The sequence below is a fragment of the Corvus moneduloides genome, chromosome 21, assembly GCF_009650955.1.
Source record: "Corvus moneduloides isolate bCorMon1 chromosome 21, bCorMon1.pri, whole genome shotgun sequence".
Taxonomy (NCBI): domain Eukaryota; kingdom Metazoa; phylum Chordata; class Aves; order Passeriformes; family Corvidae; genus Corvus; species Corvus moneduloides.
Window position 1 is genome coordinate 4,766,874 of NC_045496.1, and position 18,480 is coordinate 4,785,353.

The 18,480-nt window shown below is 51.0% G+C and overlaps 2 protein-coding genes across 3 annotated transcripts in view; both read right to left on the bottom strand.

Moving 5' to 3' along the window:
• NUP214 (nucleoporin 214) overlaps positions 1-4,423 on the bottom strand; it is a 39,910-nt gene extending 35,487 nt beyond the window's left edge. For both annotated transcript variants that reach the window (XM_032130782.1, XM_032130781.1), the window contains exons 1-7: positions 4,318-4,423; positions 2,668-2,863; positions 1,866-2,017; positions 1,404-1,608; positions 852-922; positions 410-473; positions 44-147 (exon numbers count right to left, since the gene is read on the bottom strand). In XM_032130782.1, the coding sequence (XP_031986673.1) occupies positions 44-147; positions 410-473; positions 852-922; positions 1,404-1,608; positions 1,866-2,017; positions 2,668-2,863; positions 4,318-4,359 (834 nt within the window). In that variant the 5' untranslated portion in view covers positions 4,360-4,423. The remainder of the gene's footprint in view (positions 1-43; positions 148-409; positions 474-851; positions 923-1,403; positions 1,609-1,865; positions 2,018-2,667; positions 2,864-4,317) is intronic.
• A 1,798-nt stretch (positions 4,424-6,221) lies between these two features.
• On the bottom strand, positions 6,222-18,416 carry AIF1L (allograft inflammatory factor 1 like). Its single transcript, XM_032131304.1, has 5 exons — positions 18,329-18,416; positions 13,724-13,790; positions 10,706-10,747; positions 9,375-9,537; positions 6,222-7,701 (listed from the first exon to the last, which is right to left on the bottom strand). The coding sequence occupies exons 1-5, from the start codon at positions 18,404-18,406 to the stop codon at positions 7,614-7,616; spliced, it is 438 nt and encodes a 145-aa protein (XP_031987195.1). The 5' UTR covers positions 18,407-18,416; the 3' UTR covers positions 6,222-7,613.
• Positions 18,417-18,480: the final 64 nt, after the last annotated feature.

Sequence of the window (18,480 nt, forward strand, 5' to 3'; positions counted from 1 at the left end):
ACAAGCAACAAACACTTGTGTCTTTGTGACTGCTGGCACTTACAGGCAATATGGCAATGACCACTTGTGGAGACATTTCCAGGGTCCCATCAGCCTCTGCATATACAATGCTAAAGACATATGTGCCAATCCAAAGTACATCCAAAACTGAAAGAGAAAGCAAATACCTCAGCCAGAAACACTTTATAATAGTACTTCCTTGTTGATTTTAACTGTGCACAGCACACAAAAGGAAATGACAAACAAATGGCAACTAACTCCTGAACGACCAAGCTTAAGAATCACAGAAAATCACACTGTAACTACATAACCAGTGCTATGTAGCTGCTATAACCAAAGACAACAGGGGGAAGAATGAATAAAACACTTTTAAAGAGAAAACAAGTTAAAAAGTAATAAAAAGATGTACCTTTAACGGGATTGTCCGAATCATAAAAGGGAGGACAAGGGATTACTTTCTTCTCCTGCAGATTCTGCAAATAAAACAACTCTTAAATACATAGAAAAGGCAACAAACAAGACAGCTGCAAGTTTTGCAGAAAGCCCAGAGAACTGGTTTAGAGCAACTCACCCATGTTTTAACACTCATCATGGGCCACTTTGAAATTTCGACTTTTCAGTGACTAGTGCAAACCCTAAACTAAATCAAATATTGGCCTAAGACACTTGAGTATTATTGAGTCACTTGGGCAGCATCACATGGCTCACACCATGTGCCACCTAACCAAATTCTGCAGTCTGTGATGCAAGAACCAACCAAACAAATGAAAAAAAAAGAAAGACCCAAACCCCAAACCATCATATTTTAAAATTCTGAAAAGACATAAGGCCTTAATACCACCAACACTTACAGGCAGATATTGCACCACGGTGCCATTTTGCCTCCCTGCAGCCAGTTGTTTTCCCTTTGGGCTCCAACACACTAGGCAAAAAAAAAAAGAGGAGAATTTCATTAGCATTAAGGACCTGGAGAGTTACAAGACCCCACAAAAACAGGAGCAGTAAATTAAAATTGCTATTTTTTTCCACTGCAAAAAAATCATGAATCTGAGTCAAACAAGGAGTCATCCAGTCACAGAGAAAGCAAGACTACACAGCTCAAAAACCAACAGGTGATGATGCTTATTTGCATGTTTTCCTGGAAATGAGTCAAGCCTGAGACAGCGCAAACCACAGGTGGGCATAATTGATAACTCACAAGACTCAGCTGCTGCAATCAGCTGGGAAAGAGTTATTCCATTGCAACACATTTTCTGAGTCTCACCGAGTTTAAACCCTTCCTTTTTGTGAAGAATTTTAGGAGACCTCCTCCTGAGCCAAGCAGCCTGTGTTTATACACCTCTCAATCTGCATCTGTCCTTCAGTCCCCAACATTCTGAGTGCCCTCTAAGGCTGCCACTCACCACATGTGACAGCAGCAGAGGATGGGAGGGTGGCATAGACCTTCACAGAGTCTGTGACCTGCAGGACAGAGATGCTGCCATCGGACAGGCAGATGGCCACCATGGTGGGATTGGCAGGGTTCCACTTCAGGTCACTGACCATGGCTGTGCTTCCCGAGTCCTTGGCCAGTTTGTGACAAGCAAAAGCATGTTTCTGCTGCTTTGCCTTTTAGGAAAGACAAATACACAAGACAGTCAAAGCGAAGCACAAAACCAAACTCTCCTGAAGTCATAGTTCAAAGCAGTTTTAACCTGCCTATAAATTAATGACTGATAAAAACAAGCAGATTTTGAATTTACTGAACCCCTTTACAAGACAACCCTCATAGAGACAGAAAATCCCACTCCAGCTACACCTCTCCTCTGCTGTTATTTGGAAAAAAACCCCAAACCAAAGCCAATCCCACTTGGCACATGCTGTACCTGATTTAGGAATGTGCGGACATCAAAAAAGCTGATGAAGGACCTGATCTCGCTGGACATCATACAGACAGACAGGGTGAGATTGTCACAGCTCAGAGCCAGGTGCTGCACAGGAAACTTCATGGGAACCACAGTACTCTGAATATTCTCCTCTTAAAACACAAAAGGAAAGGAAGATAGAACAAAGGGGACAAATTTAAATAGCAAGATTTGTTCTTGTAAAACAATACAACAAATTTATGCAAAAATCCTCAGTCCCATTAACAGCACCTATCAAAGGTAACATGTAGAAAAACTGAATGAAAGCAAATCCCTTCATCTCTATCAATACAATCTTGAGAGTTGCCAAATTCCTAAGAAAAGAAAACGCCACTTTCCTTCCTCAGTAACCTGAGTAATAGGAAGTGGTAAGATTTTTGGCTTTATTGATGTATGCACAGAGTGGAACAGTTATTAAGGAGAATGAAAACCATTTTGCAGTCAGGTGGTGGAACAGTGGTTTCTTCCCCTCTCCTGGACAGTTGTTTAGTCAGAGTGGGTAACTCAGTGTGAGAACTCTGTCCCTCCACTCACACACATCCCTGACACATGCACAGGCTCAGAGCTCAAAGAATGGCTACCAACCCAGCAAAGAATGGCTACCAACTTTGTTCCTGCCTTCCCACACAAGAAACTGTGGCAATTCAGATGCCTGACAGAGAATGACAAAGGCTGTAATATGTATCAGAAGCCAAAAACTCCATGTCATAAATTCCATATAAACCTGTCACTGTCAAAACCATGAGATTTAAGTGTGTCTTACCAATTTTATTGGGATCTTCTCCCAGCTGTTTCTGCATGAGAAGATCCCTGGTGTGGAAGATCTGCAGGCTGGTCCCTCCACCAGCAAAGACCAGCCCATATTTGTTGGACACTGCGAGGAGGCTGGAACGCTCTTTGGGAAGATCATCAGGAGCATCAAAGATGCGAACCTTCTTCAGTGCTCTGAACTGAAAATCCTGTTTGAGACAGTTGGGAAGGAGCTGTTCACATGCTGCCCAAGAGGAACAGTTTACTTTGGCTTCTCTAAGACGGCAAGTGCAGAAGCCTCTCCATGAGAGCTGCAAATCCCTGCCACACACCCAGGCAGTCTCTGGCCACTCCATCACATTTTCTGTCTCATCTATGAAAGACTGAGATCACACCACATTTTTTTACCATTGGTTAAATCTCTCTTGTACCCAGTGCCTGTGTTCATAATATCTGCAGGAGCTAAATCTGCCTGGGACACCTGGCCTTCTCAGGAGCACACCAGAACCAGCCAAGGGACACAGAGGAAAAGAGAAGGGAATAAAGATAGAACAGCACTGAACAGATCTTGTTGCTACAAGGTACATTTGCTAACGTACTTGATTATGCCAGTAACTCCAATCAAGCACCTGAGTTATTCCCAAATTACTGCCACTAATAAGTACATTCCTGCAATCTGAGGAGGATGTAGGAACTCGGAAACTTCTGCAAAACAAACAGCCCAACTACCCTGTTGTTGTTCTGAGAGCAGAAAGCAGCTGCACAAAGACCACAATTGCACCACGAATCTGTTCCCCGGTGTCCCTTTTTACTCAGCCTCACAGTAACACTGAGTGACACAGGACAGGCTAGGCTGGCACCACATAGCAAGACTCCAGCTCACACTGCCCCACAGCCACACATGCTGCTCCCCAAACCAGGAGAGTCCCAGCACAAGGCATGCTGACAGGAGGATTTAGAAACGCATCACTCTTCTTCCAAAACAAGGTTCCTACAACTCTCCCTCATCCCTGAAACTGCTCGAGGCCAGGCTGGATGAGGCTTGGAGCAATCTGGTCTGGTGGAAGGTGTCCCTGCTCGTGGCAGAGGTTGGAACGAGATGAGCTTTACGGTTCATTCAAACACAAACCATTCTGTGATACCTTCCCCAGACATTAAACACCCCTCTATACCAAGGCCATGCCAGCCTTCCCTTTTCCACCCCACAGGCTTGTACCACACTATGCTGGAAAGTCCTCGAGTATTGGAAAGTTCTCAAGATTGCCCAGAAAGGGTGTGGAGTGTCCCTCCCTAGAGATATTCCAGACCCTTCTGGACACAATCCTGTGCCATATGCTCTGGGTCGACTCGGCCCGAGCAGGGAAGTTTGACCAGATGACCCACTGTGGTCCCTTCCAGCCTGACCCATCCTGGGATTCTGTTTCACTAACACTGCAAAGATGTCTGAAAAAGCCCCGCCACGACCCCCCCACTTTGTCAGCCCCACGGTCCCAACCAAGACTCCCCCAGAACCCACCACCTCTCGCAGCCCAGGCCGAACCTTCTCCAAGCCCCGTTCCCCTCCGGCTCCAAGCCAAGGCCCCCCGGCCCGGGTAAAACAGCCTGTCAACCCTTCCCCCCCGGTGGGCTGCCCCTCACAGCCCCCGCTCTCCCCGTGCCTTACCTTCATCTCCCGCTCGGGGATCACGTCCATGTCGTCCCCCATGGCGGCCCCGCGGCCGCGGTCCCGCCGCCCGCGCCCCGCCGGGAGAGTCCCGCGCTGCTTCCGCTTCCGGCGGGGCCGCTCTGGCCGCGGCTCTCGGTGCTCCGGGTCCTCCCACCGGGTCCTCCCCCACAACAGCTGTGCTTAATAAACCCTTTTTGCACAGCGTCAGGTTGCAAAACATCTCTGAAGTCATCGAGTCCAACATATGGCCGAACACCACCTTGTCACCCAGCCCAGAGCACTGACTGCCACGTCCAGTCGCTCCTTGAACACCTCCAGGGACGGTGACTCCTCCACCTCCCTGGGCAGCCCGTTCCAACGTCTAATCATTCTTTCTGTGAAGAAATTCCTCCCAGTGTCCAACCTGAACCTCCCCTGGCGCAGCTTAAGGCTGTGTGCTTTCACCCAGATTTCCCCACACGTTCTGAGGCGATGGAAGCCGCAGGACGCCTGTGCCCTGCTCCGTCCCGAGGGGACTCGGCCCGCTGGAGCAGCCCCGCAGGGACAGCCCCCGCTGGCACCGGGGATGGGCTCTGGCTGTCCCTGCCAAGCCACGGTGGAGCCTGGCAGGCGGCTGCTCCGACCCGGCCACCAGCCCTTGGTGAGGGGCTTTGATGTTTTTCCCATATGAGAGACGCAGTGTTGCTTCAGGTCAAAGGAATCACGGAAACTCCCGAATCGGAAGGGACGTTCAAGGATCATTAGATCCAACTCCTGGCCCTGCACGGACACCCCAACAACCCCACCATGGCCCTGAGAGCATTGTCCAAACACTCCTGGAGCTCTGGCAGCCTTGCGGCCGTGCCCATTTCCTGGAGAGCCTGTTCAGTGCCCACCACCCTCTGGGGGAAGAATGTTTTCCTAATTCCAGCCTAACCCTCCCCTGACAGTTTTGTGCCTTTCCCTCAGGTAAAATCCTGCTCCCCTGGCATGGGCTGCAGTGGGAGCGCAGGGATACTCTGGCTCAGCCCCTGTACAGCTCCAGTGGGGGGTGGCTGAGCTGGAAACACAGAAATTCTGTGAGCTGGAATAGCCTTATTGTGCTCCAGGACCACACGAAAGCCGCATGTGGGGACTTGATCACACCAGGTCCTCGATTTCTTCACTTGCTCCTCAAGTTTTGAGGGGTTCAGCTCCCACTCAGACTCCTACGGGGACACTTTGAGAAGGGCTGTTTCCAGCTCTTTTCCAGGACCAAAAAGGACAAGGATTTCCACAGAGACAAGTAGTGATGTCTTTGGGCAGTGACCTGAACTGTGGCAAACCACATCCAAGTTTCCCTTGTGTAACATGCTTTCCTATTTTCTAACTGAACAATAGCTTCAATACACACAGCCAAGAAAAGCAGGTGCATTCCCAGAGGCTACAGAAAGCAGACATGGGGCTGTGATCTCAGGGAAATTCTGTCCTTTTGAGAAACACATGGAAAAAGTGCACCCAGTCATTCCCCAGGAAACCTGGTCTCCCCTTTTGATAGTTCACATCAGACAAGAACCTTGGGCAATTGCTTCAAGAGCAGAGAGAATAAAAAAAACCCCCTCCTTCAAGAGAAGCATTGCAAGTGTCTGCTCTCAATAAATAAGTTATTCCTTAAAATAAGCACTGGCACCTGCTCTTTTTCAGTAAGTCAGAAAAAAGCACCAGCTTTCAAGAGGTGGCCTCTGCATTTCATCACACAAATTCCATGGCTTTCAGTCAGTTCTTACAGATAAAGATCAGATCAAGACAGTCCAAACCTATCTCCAGGATCTGTTTAAGGGTTTATATTAACAGACTTGGAAACCAGCTCCCTTAATCTGCAACCAATCATAGGAACCAGGGACCAAGCTTCAGAGGAGATAACAATACACACTAACACACAGTGGAGCTTCAGAAGATTTATTTTCAGTCCTTGAAGTAGACTGGTGCTGCTTTTGCTCATAATTTTTCTCTCCATTACACTTTTGGTTTTCACACAAACAGTAGTGGAAATGTTTTTGTTGTTTTTTTAATTATTTAAAAGTGCAGCCTTTGGCAGGAACAATCAGCCTAGTAGAGTTAATCATCTGTATTTCTTTTTTAAAAATGTACTTACTAAACCATGATTTTAAAAAAGTTAAAAGCTGTCAAGAACATTAAAGAAAAGAGTAGGGAAAGGGCAAAGAGCAAACACCTGGATTCCAGAAACTGTGTATGGAACAAGAATCACCACAGTAACCAGAGCATGGATAGCACAGTCCCAGCTCATATTCCATACTTACACCTGTTCTTATTTTGCAGACTTGAGGGCTTATCCATCAGGGAAATGGATAATTCCAGGGGACCAAGCTGAAACACATACAGGGAGGTCTGCAAAAATCAGAGGGACAGAGCAGCTGCCTGAGGACAGATCCTCGTCTGCAACTGGTCTGGCAGGGCTCAGTTTGGTCACTCAGCTTCCTTTCACCTGGAGGTTTCACTTGCCCCAGGCATCCTGTGGGGCTGCAAAGGCATCACAGCTTGTTTCTGGACTCCATGGATGGGACAGAATCACCTGTTCAGAGGTTATGCTCCTGGTTGTACCCAAGTCTAAATTTATCAGGAAGGGGGTCCCCAAGGTGGCTTCAACCATCCTCACCTGCAGTGCCTGCTGTTGGACCCTGAGATCTGCCTGCAGGATGAGCCCCCAGAGCAGACAGAAGCTGTCCCTGCAGGCAGCTGTGCCCACTCCAAAAGGCTGCACAGGCAGATCTCTGTGTCCAAGCACATTCCCACATTCCCCTTATGATCAGACAGACATGGGAGCCTGATTTGCATTTGGGGGAGGTCAGGAGGGGAAGAACTAAGTCCAAAGTAGGAATGGGAAGATGGAGCAGAGAAGGCACTTATTTCTTTGCACCCATGAAGCCGCCCTCAGGGGCTTTGTCCATGTCTGGCAGCAAGGACCATTAGGAACCTGTGGTGACAAGCACAGCTCTGAAGCTGTATGCTGGGAACAAAGTAGCTCCTTGTCTGAGAAATGCAGGAAGGGCAGAGGAAAGAGTAAAATCACAGGATATTTTTTGTTCTTTTTGGTCTCACGTTACGCTTGGTGCTACAGCTCCTGTCTAACAGATCAAGTTGGCTAAGGGATGCAGCAGAAAGACACGAGCTGGGGGTCTCCAGCTTCCCTTGCTGTTCCTCTAAGGCAGGTTAGTTGAAAACTAGGACTGTCCATAGTAAAGAGTAACAAAGCACAGGTAACCTCTGTTACAGGCCAGCAAAGCAAACAGTGCCCATTTTACAGCCTGTCCTCTTCAAGGGAGGCTGGCTATGTCTCTCTCTGGAGGTGGACCAGAAGGTTTTGGGTTGCTTTCATTGGCTTTTCCTTCAAACATCATGACCCTGCAAAACACAACAGATATTGCCAATTAAAAAAAAAAAAAAAAAGCAAATGCATCTTTATCCATCATTGGGGGTGGCATTATCTGCTGAAAAAGAGCATCTGGCTCCCCTACAAAGGGCACTCGATAATTAACAAAGCAGGGAAAGCCAACAGAGGGCAGTGCTGCCAGGCTGGCTTTTCCAGCGGCTACCAGGAGTGGGTTCCCAAAGTCTCTGCTGGTTTTCCTCTCAGAGCCCAGAGGATTAGCACATTTTATTTAGACAGCCACTTCCGAAATCCCCTGGGCACACACTGCATGCCAAGTGCTCCTGATGCGTAAAAGCAAATACCACTCCTGGCCCACCTTGCACATAACCACACAGCAGAACATTTAGAAGCCAACACTGAGCAAGCAACAGCAGTTACAGCCAGGGGAGAGAGCAAAAACAAGGAGCAAGGCACTGGCTGTAGGAATCTCAAGCATTTTGCAACCACTAGCACTGTCTTCCTCCCTGAGGACTGCAGCTACGCTGGGAACGCCAGCTGCCTCGATGGATCAAAGGACTGCACTGCTCTTAGGACGAGTTTTACATTTCTGCTCCTGCCCTACAGAGTCCAACAGACAATGGGGTGTCTGTTAGCAAGAGAAGGGACCTGTTTGTGAAAGCTGCTGCAGTTGGGAGGAGGGATGGAAGATACAGGACAGGCTGCAGGCTCAGTCTGGTTCTGCAGAGAGAAAGGAGGAGCAGGGATGTCAGAAGTCTGCGTGTGCTTGGAAGAGGAGCATCCCAACACAGACACAGCACACAGTGGGAAGACTCTGCCAGCAAGCACGTCCCAGCTTAGAGAAACCATGTGAGAGTGGGTGCAAGATCCTTCCTCCCAACCTGCCTGGAAAGCTGACTGTGTTTCTAAAGCTGCCTTCAAAAAGGGGTAAGGAGGATGGAGAGGATCAGCTCCTATTCATGGCGGTTTCAAACACAAAAGCAGGGCTAGCCTCTGAGCTGTGAAAGGAAACGCCAGGCTTCAATGGGATGGAGATGGAGCCAAGCAAGTGTTTGGAAGCCATTTGTTAGAGCAGCACTTTCAGAGCCCTGTTGAGAGGGCAGAGGGGGCCGTGGGAGGCTAGTGCTGGCAGCCTGTACCACAGAAAGCCTCTCCCAGCACGAGCCAGCTGTTTCAAGCATGTGTCCCATCTCCATCTACTGCCCGTCTCTCCAAAATCAGGCAGGGATAGAGCATCCTGTGGGAAACAGAAGCCAGTACTACTGGTGCTGGCAGGACCATCATTCACCACTCAGATCCTGCCACCATCCACAGGGGAAGCCTGTGTTCCCCAAAGCCAGCAGGATCCTCCTGGAAGAGACGGGAAGAGGTCCTGCAGTGCTGAATGCCTGCACACCCTTGGAAAGGAGGGGGATGGCTGCCGTGGAGCACATGGGAGGAAGCCTGTGCTACCACACAGCAGGCGGCTCTGCTGGGAGCACTCGCCACTGCTCAGCCTGGACATGGGCTTATACACCCTCTCATGGCACCCTGCAGACTGCCCTGCATGAGGAGCCTCATCTCCCTCTGTGAACACCGAGTGTGCACAGCTCCAGCTCCACCAGACAGAACAGCTTGTGCTTCCCAGCTTCCCAACACAGCAGCTCGTGCCCTGCTGCTCTCCCTGCCTCCATCCCGGGACACTCACAGTTTCAGCACAGCAGAGCGTTTCCCAAGCATCACGTTGACAAAATCCTGGTACGAGATGGTGTCACTGACCCCTCCAGTCACCTCAGAGATCATCTTCTTCAGTTCTAGGTGGGTCTTCGGAGCCCCCAACTTCTCCATCATCCTTTTGACAGACATCAAATCTACAAGAGCAAGGCAATTGCTGCAGTCAAGAGGTGACCCCACAGACCAACCATAGGGACAGAGCCATGAGTTCCCACCTGAGACCACCTCACCTGCGGACTCTGTGGCTGACAGCATTAAGCTGTTGCCAAAAGCCACAAGAAGCCTTCCAGTACAGCTCACTGCCACTCTGCCCGGTACAGAGCATCACTTCCCAGTTGTGCAGCTCAAGATAAAAGTACCACACACTCAGAGAAGAGGGACAACTTTCCAAGTGCTCCAGAGACACATGGGGACAGTGCTGTCTAGCTCGGAGTGTGGTGCCAAGAATCACAAGGATGAGGAGGAGGGAAGCAACACCGGGGTTAAAGCTGGAGACAAACAAGCTGTGGGGAGCAGACGCCCCTGCCCATCGCCACAGGCCATTTCCTCCCATTGCATTGCTGCCTGCTGAGACCTGCGGGCCCTTTCCCTCCCGGAAGCCCTAAGTCAGGCCTCTTCCAGCTCCCCACAGGCTTCACTTCAGCTGGAAGACTTGTGGAGGAGGGGAACGAGGCAGCAGCCTCCTGGAAAAGCGCAGTACACAAGTGGTTACACTTCAGTGTCAGCTCCAGGACTGCAGGAGGCTGGAACTTTACGTAACTGGTGCTTTCTGGACCCAAAGCAGGGCTGCTCAGCTGAGCCAGACTCACACCCAAGTTCTTTCCTTCCCTCCGCTCCCCTCCTTGCAAAGCAAAGAGCCTCTCTGCACCAGAAGTGCTCATGGATTTATACAGCTCCTGCCTCAAGACAGGCAAGCCCTAGGATTGTCAAAGTCCTGCAGCTTCCCAGCTCCAAATTCCCAGCTTCCCAGCAGAGGACTGAGAAGAAGGCCTCAGTGGAGAAAAAGAGAGAAGAAAAAAAAGCATTTCGAGCAGAAAGAAGTGGAGGAGATAAACAGAATTTCAGGAGAACAGCACTGAGAAGAGCTTAGATCTTGAAATAGGCAAGGAGAGACTGAGGAAGCTGAAAGGCAGGGGCTGGGGAGCCAAAGAAGCCCCTGGCTGGCAATCAAGATCCAAGGAAGGCTGGACATGGGAAAAGCCCACAAGTTTTCCTCCTTAACACCATCAATGCAGAGGGAAGAAGCAGATTCAGCAGCAGACAGGCTGTTGCGGTTCCAGCCCAGCATCCCTCAGAGTCACTCACCAATCTCGCCTTGGTTGTTCAGGTCAAACTCCATGTATTTCTCTGGAAGAGACACAGAATTAAGTCAGCAGGACTCTAGAGCAGGGGGTGCACAGGGCTTTGGAGCACTGCCTGCTGACAGCAATGAAATAAAGCATTTGGGGATAAGATTGATATACTGCTGAATGCAAAGTTCAGAAGGGGAGACCATCTCAATGCCTGGTTTTAGAATCATTATCTCAACTCTAGGGCTCTAGAGTTGAGTGCTCTGTAATTGTGGCTGCTTTTTGTTTAAGCTGAAGGAAAACACTGGCATGAGAACAAGGTATCAGCTGGCTATGAACAGCGTTAAAAGGTTTCCAGCCAGAAAAACAAAGCTCTGGAACAGCCTCCCAGAAGGAGTAGCAAGGAAAACAAACCCAGGAGCACTCCCGAGATGAAGCTTGATCGGATTAGAAGGGGGATTAAATGACGCAGTTGCCTGCAATAACGAGGGACAGACTCCACAGTGCTCCCATTGCTGTGCTCACTCCCAGAGCAGCACCTGCCAGGAGAGATGCTCAAGGACCACATCAAGAGGGTGAAGCCAAGAACATGCCTGGGCACAGTGATGCTGGAGCAGGTTGTTTGCCCTTCCAGCCTTCTGTCAAACACTGCTGACTTGAGCAAATCCAGCATTCTCAAGGGGAGGCATGCTCCAGAAGGTCTGGTTAGCTTTGCAGGACAAAAACTCGCATGCTGTAACAGGCAGAGCACTGATTTGAGGTAAAAAATTCAGGAACTCAGTCCTGTGCAGTTCCTGCCCTTTGAAGAGGCACACCTGAGCTTCCTACACACCCCCCACCCCTTGCTAGCTGTTCCCCATTTAGACTTTAAGCTCTTCAGGCAAGAGCTTACAGCTCCCAGCGCTGCAGGGGACCCCCCATCACCTCAGCTCTGCTAAATGGAAAGAGCAAGATGCCTGCTGGCACCATCCATCCATGCTGAGCTGGAGAAATCACCCTGCAGTGAGCACTCGCTCCCCACAACAGCCTCGGAGGACTCAAATTAACCAAGCCCTTCCAGGCTGCTCCTTTGCCCCAGGAAGGAAAATGGAAAAGACCTTTTGCCTCTGCTCCAGGGACACCAGCAAGCGTATGAGCGTGAACAGAGAAGCGGCAGGCTAATTTAAGGAGCCAAAGGGAAGAGTGGTTATTTCACACATCAGAGTCTTCCCAGGATCTGTGCTTCCAAAGGAAAGTGTTGGGTTAACTGGGCTGATGGGCAGGAGGGAGAGGAATGGCTTGGCATGTCTTCACCTGGGTCTCAGCCCACGGATTACTGCTGCTATGAGCTGACCAGGACAGACCTACGGAAATACCGTGTACAAACCAAAGCTGCTCATGCTTCAGGCAGGAGTAAATGTCTCCCTTCAAGCATCAAGCAACCAATCCTAGAAGAAATCGGAGCTGTAACACACATGCTTAGGGGCCAGAGTGATGCTTGATGTGGGACTGCCTCTCCCCACACTCTGCCTCACCAGAATGACCTTGTGCATATGAAGTGCCACCTCCCTGGCTGGGGTCAGGCCCCCCTGCATATGCCTGGGCACACAAACCCTGCTCTGCCATGTCCATACCCAGCACATGTTTTCTTTTCTTCTGAGCTGACACTTAGCCAAAAGTACAGAGAACAGAGGCAGCTTTACATCAGCCTCAGCTCACACATTCAAGTTTCGCTCCCACCCCAGCAGCGGGGATATACTGGGGCAAAAACCATGCGTGGTCCCTCACCCACAAATACATTTACACAAACACTGCATGAGGGCTCCATCTTTGCCTCCCCCAGGCTGGGAGGGGCGTGGGGGGTGGCAGTGGGAAGGACTGCAGAGAAGAAATATTCCCCCCATCATCACACAATGAGCCGATTGTTGGGGGAGCTGGAGGAGGCATTGGAGAGCTGGACAGGCCACGGAGACAAACTCACAAGGCAGCAGGAGGAGATGCCAAAGGCTCTCGTTACAGGGAATTCTGCGCCTGTGACCTACAGTTGCAATGTTTGAAGAGCCCCAATTGTGATGGGAAAAAATAATGTGGGGCTGCAGCCAAAAGCCAAAGCCACACAAAAGGCGACACAAAGAGATTGGGGAGCACAGGAGGCTCCTCTGTGCCCAGCGGTGTAAGGGATCACAAAATGCCAGCCAGCTTCTTCCTTGCTAGATTGCAAAGCCAAAATTCAAAAGGAAATAGTAGACAATGTCTGAAATGGAAGCAAGGTCAGGTTTTATTTGGTTAGAGCCAGGCTGAGGACAAACCTCGGGGCAATGTGACGCAGGCATGTTTTCTCAACTGCCTTCAGCCACTGCTTGGAAAGAAAGTGGGTACACCAGAATAACCCTGCCAGATCTTGTCCTGTAACCAGTCTGGGGACAAGCTCCAGAGGACTCCAGGCTTTTGGTCTGTTTCTCTATCCCCAAAAGGCACAAACCTAAGCCCTAGATCTGCTGGCACACTGGTCAGGCTTTGGCCAAGACTAGACATATCAGTGCTGGTGTCAAGGGCCTGGGAAAGGACTAAAGAAACTTTTGGAGAGAGAAAGTCCCCAACTCCTCCAGAAAGCAGCTGACACTTCTGCTCCGTGGAATGAAGTCCTCCTACTTATTTTAAAAAAAAAAAAAAAAAAAAAAAGAGTCCAGCTATTGGATGGTCCATTATGCCAGTCAGCTGGCTGGGTAACTAGACAGAAACCATCCTCCTTTGCTGCTCCCCAGGGTTTTGCCCACACAGCAGGTTTTGCAGTAACAGCAGCTGCCAGGCAGGATGTCTGTAGGGTGACATGTCCCTGCTCTGCAAGTGGGAGAAGCACAAAGGCTTGTGTGGAAAACACCTCTCCAGGGAGTTTCACCAAGTCCCACAAGCAAGGGGAAAGGCATCCATCCTAGCTCAGTCACTTGTATTTGGCAGAGAATCTCAGGCTGGTAAAATCCAAGTGCTGAGGAAAATAATCTGGTTCAGAGCAAACAGTAAGGCTCAAAGGACAGGGAAACCCTCTAGTTCTCACCTTTAAACACTGCCAACTTCTCCTCCAGGTCTTTTTCATCACTGAACTTTGGGTCACAGAGAAATTCCTAAAACAGGAAAAAAATATCCCCAAGGTTAAAGAAGCAAAGGAAAACATCCTAGAGGGCACCTGCAAAGACACCATTACCCAGAAGACCCACACAATTCCCAGAGAGTCACAGCTGAGCAACAGCATCAGGAGAGTTGAAAATGGGCTGAATCCCTCCACACCTTGTCATTAACATTCCAGCGCAAGGGGAATCCCTCTGATGTCTCAGATTTCTCACCAGCAGCTTGAAGGAGGACTGGACCCCACCTGCTTTTGGAATAACTGCATGAAACCCCCTCATCTTGCTCACCCAAGGTTTCAGCTCCCCACATCTCTCCTTAAGCACACTTAGCATGTGGATTGGGCACTTATTTCCAACAAGGGCTCCTAGTCCTTGCAAAAAGCACTCTTATCTCAGATTTCAAACTCTTAGATAAACTCAGAGGGCTTGCAAATAGAGCAGGCAAAGTTTGCAGAACGTCATATGCCCAAGAGGACGGGTATTTTGGGCTTAGGAACTCTCTCATACTGAATATCCATTTTCTCCCCCTACACTGCTCAGGCTGGAAAGGAAACCCTGGGTCACTTCTAGTCACTTGTCCCTAGCCCCACCTCAAAAACCTCCAGATACCCAAAAGGGCAGACCACAACTTGCACAGCCAGCTCTTCTGCTGTGCCCTGCCAGCAACACTCCCCGCAGCTGTGAGCAGCAGGGTCTTGCTCCTGTCCCTGCCCTCCCACACCGCCCAGCTCCAGCCCAGCCCAGCTTAATGACTCGATCTATGTTCAGCAACAACACCACATTCTTCAGTGGAGAAATCATTAACATCTGCACTGCTTATGCAGGGCCTGTCCAGGACAAACCCCTTGAGGGGTTAATGGATGAAGGGCTGAGGCTGTTCCCTACTCTGGGCATGAGTTCCTCACCGCTGCTCCCCATGCTCACGTGGAAGGCAGGAGGGGGTCACTAAGAGCCTTGTGTGCCCATCACTGTTGGTCATCCTAATCCTGCTCCTGGGTCCCTCAAGCCTGCACTCCACAAGCTGCTCCCTCCTTCCTCACTGTGACAAGGGAGCTTGGACCTGCTCAGGGAGCCCTCAAGCCTTCAGTGCCAGCTAACCACTGCTATGGCAAGTCTTTTATCTGCAGCTGAACTAGGGTTTTGCAGGAAGCCCACAGGCTGCATTTTTTGAGCGATCTCAAGCACACTCATTCAGGACACCCACTAGGGCAGAAGTGACTGCCATCCCCTCCTCCCACCCTAGAATCTCCAGATGGGACACCAGAGACCGTGGCCACCAAACCAGTGTGACACTGACTTCCCTCATCACCATGGTCACCAACTCAAATTGAGAGCTGTGGTGAAAAGCAACATTCCCCGTTCCTTCTTTTACTGTTCTTTGCCAACTCAGTTTCATTTATCTCAGTTATTTCTACCCAGGGGTATCATTTACCAGCCCAACACAAAGGGCCCAATTCAGCTTCTAGACCTGGGCTCAAGCAGCATTAGGAGTCACCAGAGACCAGGGTAGTGTTACCCACTGCCATTGCCACTGAATAGCCTCTGGAGAAGGCAAACATCACCAAAAACCAAAACAGGGCCAAAACACCTCCTGGCCACCAGGTCACAGCTTCACTCCTGCCCTGCAGGAGCAGCAAGCAGCTTCCACCTCCCAGCAGAACAGGGGACGTGAGGGCAGAGCACAGTGTCTCTCGAGAGCAAGAAGCAGCACAGAAATGGTGAAGACTGAAGGGAATGCATCCATACCTGATGGCTGAGGGACACGTGCCCAGGAGCCCACCAGCCCCTGGCAGCATGATACAAGTGACACTGCACACAGGACTAGGACTCAGTTCCTTTGTGTTTCAACTGGTGGGGGACTGGATAGCCCACCAGCAACACATTTTTGCTCCAGGTGCAAGGAAGCAACAAGGGCGTGTATTTGAAAGGCATTCCACCCTCCACATTGTGTGTGAGCTGGGCTGTGACTGCGATAAGGCAACACTCACAATGGCACACAGGAATTCAGTCCCCAGGGCCTGTGACTCAAACTCAGAGTGGCTGAAGTTCCTCCTAGAGCCCTTTGCTAAAGTTCCCATTTTAAGGGACATGTTCTATAAATAAGAACTGCTTTAAAAGCCTCTCCCCTGCTCCTGCCCTGAACAGCCTTTCTTGAGCTGCTGAGAGACTTTTCTAAGCCAATAAACTCAGCCACACAAGTCCCAGGTACCTGCAGAACAACCTGAGCAAAGCCAGATCCTTCCTTGCTCCCCAAAAAGGTGACTCCAGCTGGCAGGCCAAGCTCTCACTGGGATGTTTAAGTGCTCAATGCCAGCCACCCTGCCTGCTGGGGCTGGGAAGGGGCTGAGGGATGCTGGTGCCTGCCCTGGATGGGAGAAGCAGGCACCTGCTCTCTAGCAAGGCTGAATTCCTTCCCCGCAGCCCAGCGCATTAGAAGGTAAAACTAGGTTGAAACTAATCTGTGCTGGATTAGGCCTGCCACCTTGATGCACGAGGCTGGACAATGTGATTGAGTTGCCCGAAAAGAGGGGAACAACCAAGAGGGAAGCCCAGAGGAGTGTTTCAGGCTGGAAGAGAGAAGTCAGCACTAGGACTCGGCTATCCTTCAGCAGCACATGTGCACTCAGTACACTGCCTGCCAGACCCGTATCCCAGCAGAGCTCTGGAGTAGAAACCAGCCAGGAAAACAGGGCTGGAGGGAGCTAAGTGTTAGGATGAGACAGTGAGATTAAGCCTGATAGGAATTCGGCCTGATAAGTTTTATTAGGAGCACTTGATTGTTTTACAGCCTTAGGGCTCTTCAGTGCTCGGGAAACCCCCTCTCTGGCTCCAGCCACAGTATCAGCCCAAGTTTCTGTATCAGACCTGTGTCAGGGAGCTGCAAGGCTGTTTGCTGCACTCCCCCACTGCCACATAGAGCTGGCAAAGCAGAGCAGCGTGGGGGTTGCTGCCCAGAGCACAATGGCTTCTGAGGATCCATGGGCATCTGCCACCCATGCTATCTGCAGCTTGGTTCTGAGCTGCTCAAACCCTGTCTCGTAGCACTGAGCCAGCACACAGGGCAGCAAGGATGCAAACAAGCAGCTCTGTCAGCGGGAAGTCACTTGTTCCATTTTTATCATCCAAACCTCACCCAAAGAAAAGACAGAAGTGGTGGCAGCTTAGGGGAGAGACAGGAACCTATCCCCTGCATGGGAAGAGGAACAGCCCCAAACCTTGGCACACAGCAGTGGCACACCAGCAGCATCCCAGGAAGCACAGCTTCCCAGACTCAGTCCTACAGCTCCTACCAGCTTAAGGATTGTGTATCCACCTTGTGCCTGAGTGATGCTGGAGGATGGCTCTGGAGAAGCAGAAACTGCAGCAGTAGGTACAACACAGTCCTTCATCCTCAGCCTAGGGGTCAACACCATCTTGTCTAGGGGAGATATGTAAGACCCACCTAGACACCTTCTTGGTGCAGGGTGTGCTGTATCTGCCTTCCAGCAGCAGGTTACAAAGGCTCCTTTTTAACTGAGTACTCTTATTCTACACCTTATGCCGTGACACCTCTTTTCCCACTCTTATTCCGCAGCACGTCCTAATTTCTAATTAGTTGAGTAATTTCTAATGACTTAATTCCCTCTCCAGTGACCTAAACTTCACCTCTACTGTCTCACTGCTGTCTGGTGGAACATATTGGCACTTTTCATAGCTTAGTCAGTGTGAGGGCAAGGGGAAACCATCTCCTCTGGGCTCTCATCTTGTACAGCAATTTGATTTCTGCACTTGTAACACCAAGGTGCAACTGACTAAAGGAGCACCTAGAAGTGCTAGAAATCCCAGCACTGTTTGCTTCAAGGTTAAAACCTTCTTTTCACCCTCAGAACCACTCTTAGCTGGGAGGGATGCCAACAGAACTGCCCCCCACAGCCATGCCAAGCAAGGGACGGGGCAAGCCTGAAGCTCGGGGGAGAGGACCTTGCCTGACCCTGGCGTAAAGGGCACAAAGCCCAGTGCACTTTGCACTAATCCAGGAGGTGCCGCTCCCCCTGCCCAGGGCTTGTGGGACGTCCAGCCATCCTGGGCTACACATTCACCCGCTGTAATGAAAAGCTAGGAAGGCTGGAGTCAGCTCTGAGCAGCAGCAACTTCTCACTCCGGGAAGAAAAAGTTGAAGTGCTCAATACAGCAGAGGAGAGGTTGAAGTGCTCCAGGAGAACAATAGCCCCCATTCCTGCTGGAGCACGTTCCCAAGGGGAAGCAGCCAGCCCCCGGGCGCCTACCAGCCCGCTCGGACCCGCCGATGTGCGGTGCACGGCGAGGAAAGAGCCGCCCGAGAGGGCAACGCCAGGAGCGGAGGGGACAGAAAGCGATCCCCGTAGAAACCCCGCTTCCTCCTCCCGCCGGATCCCCTCTCCAAAGGGGCTTGGGCAGAGGGGTCGGCAGCTCTTCCTACACCCACCGCCCCCCTCCTCCTCCTCCTCTTGCCCCGCCCGGCCCCGCCGCAGCCCCCTCCCCACGGGGGTCGGGTCGGGAGGCGGCCCCAGCCCCACCTTGTTGATCTCGTCCAGCCGCCCGTCCTGCGGGGCCCTCCGCAGCCCCCCGCCGCTCGGCCGGCGCGGAGCCGCCATCGCACCGAGCCGCCCCGTGCCCACCGCCGCCTTAAATAGGGGCGGGCAGGGCCGGGCCGGGCCCTCCGCCCCCC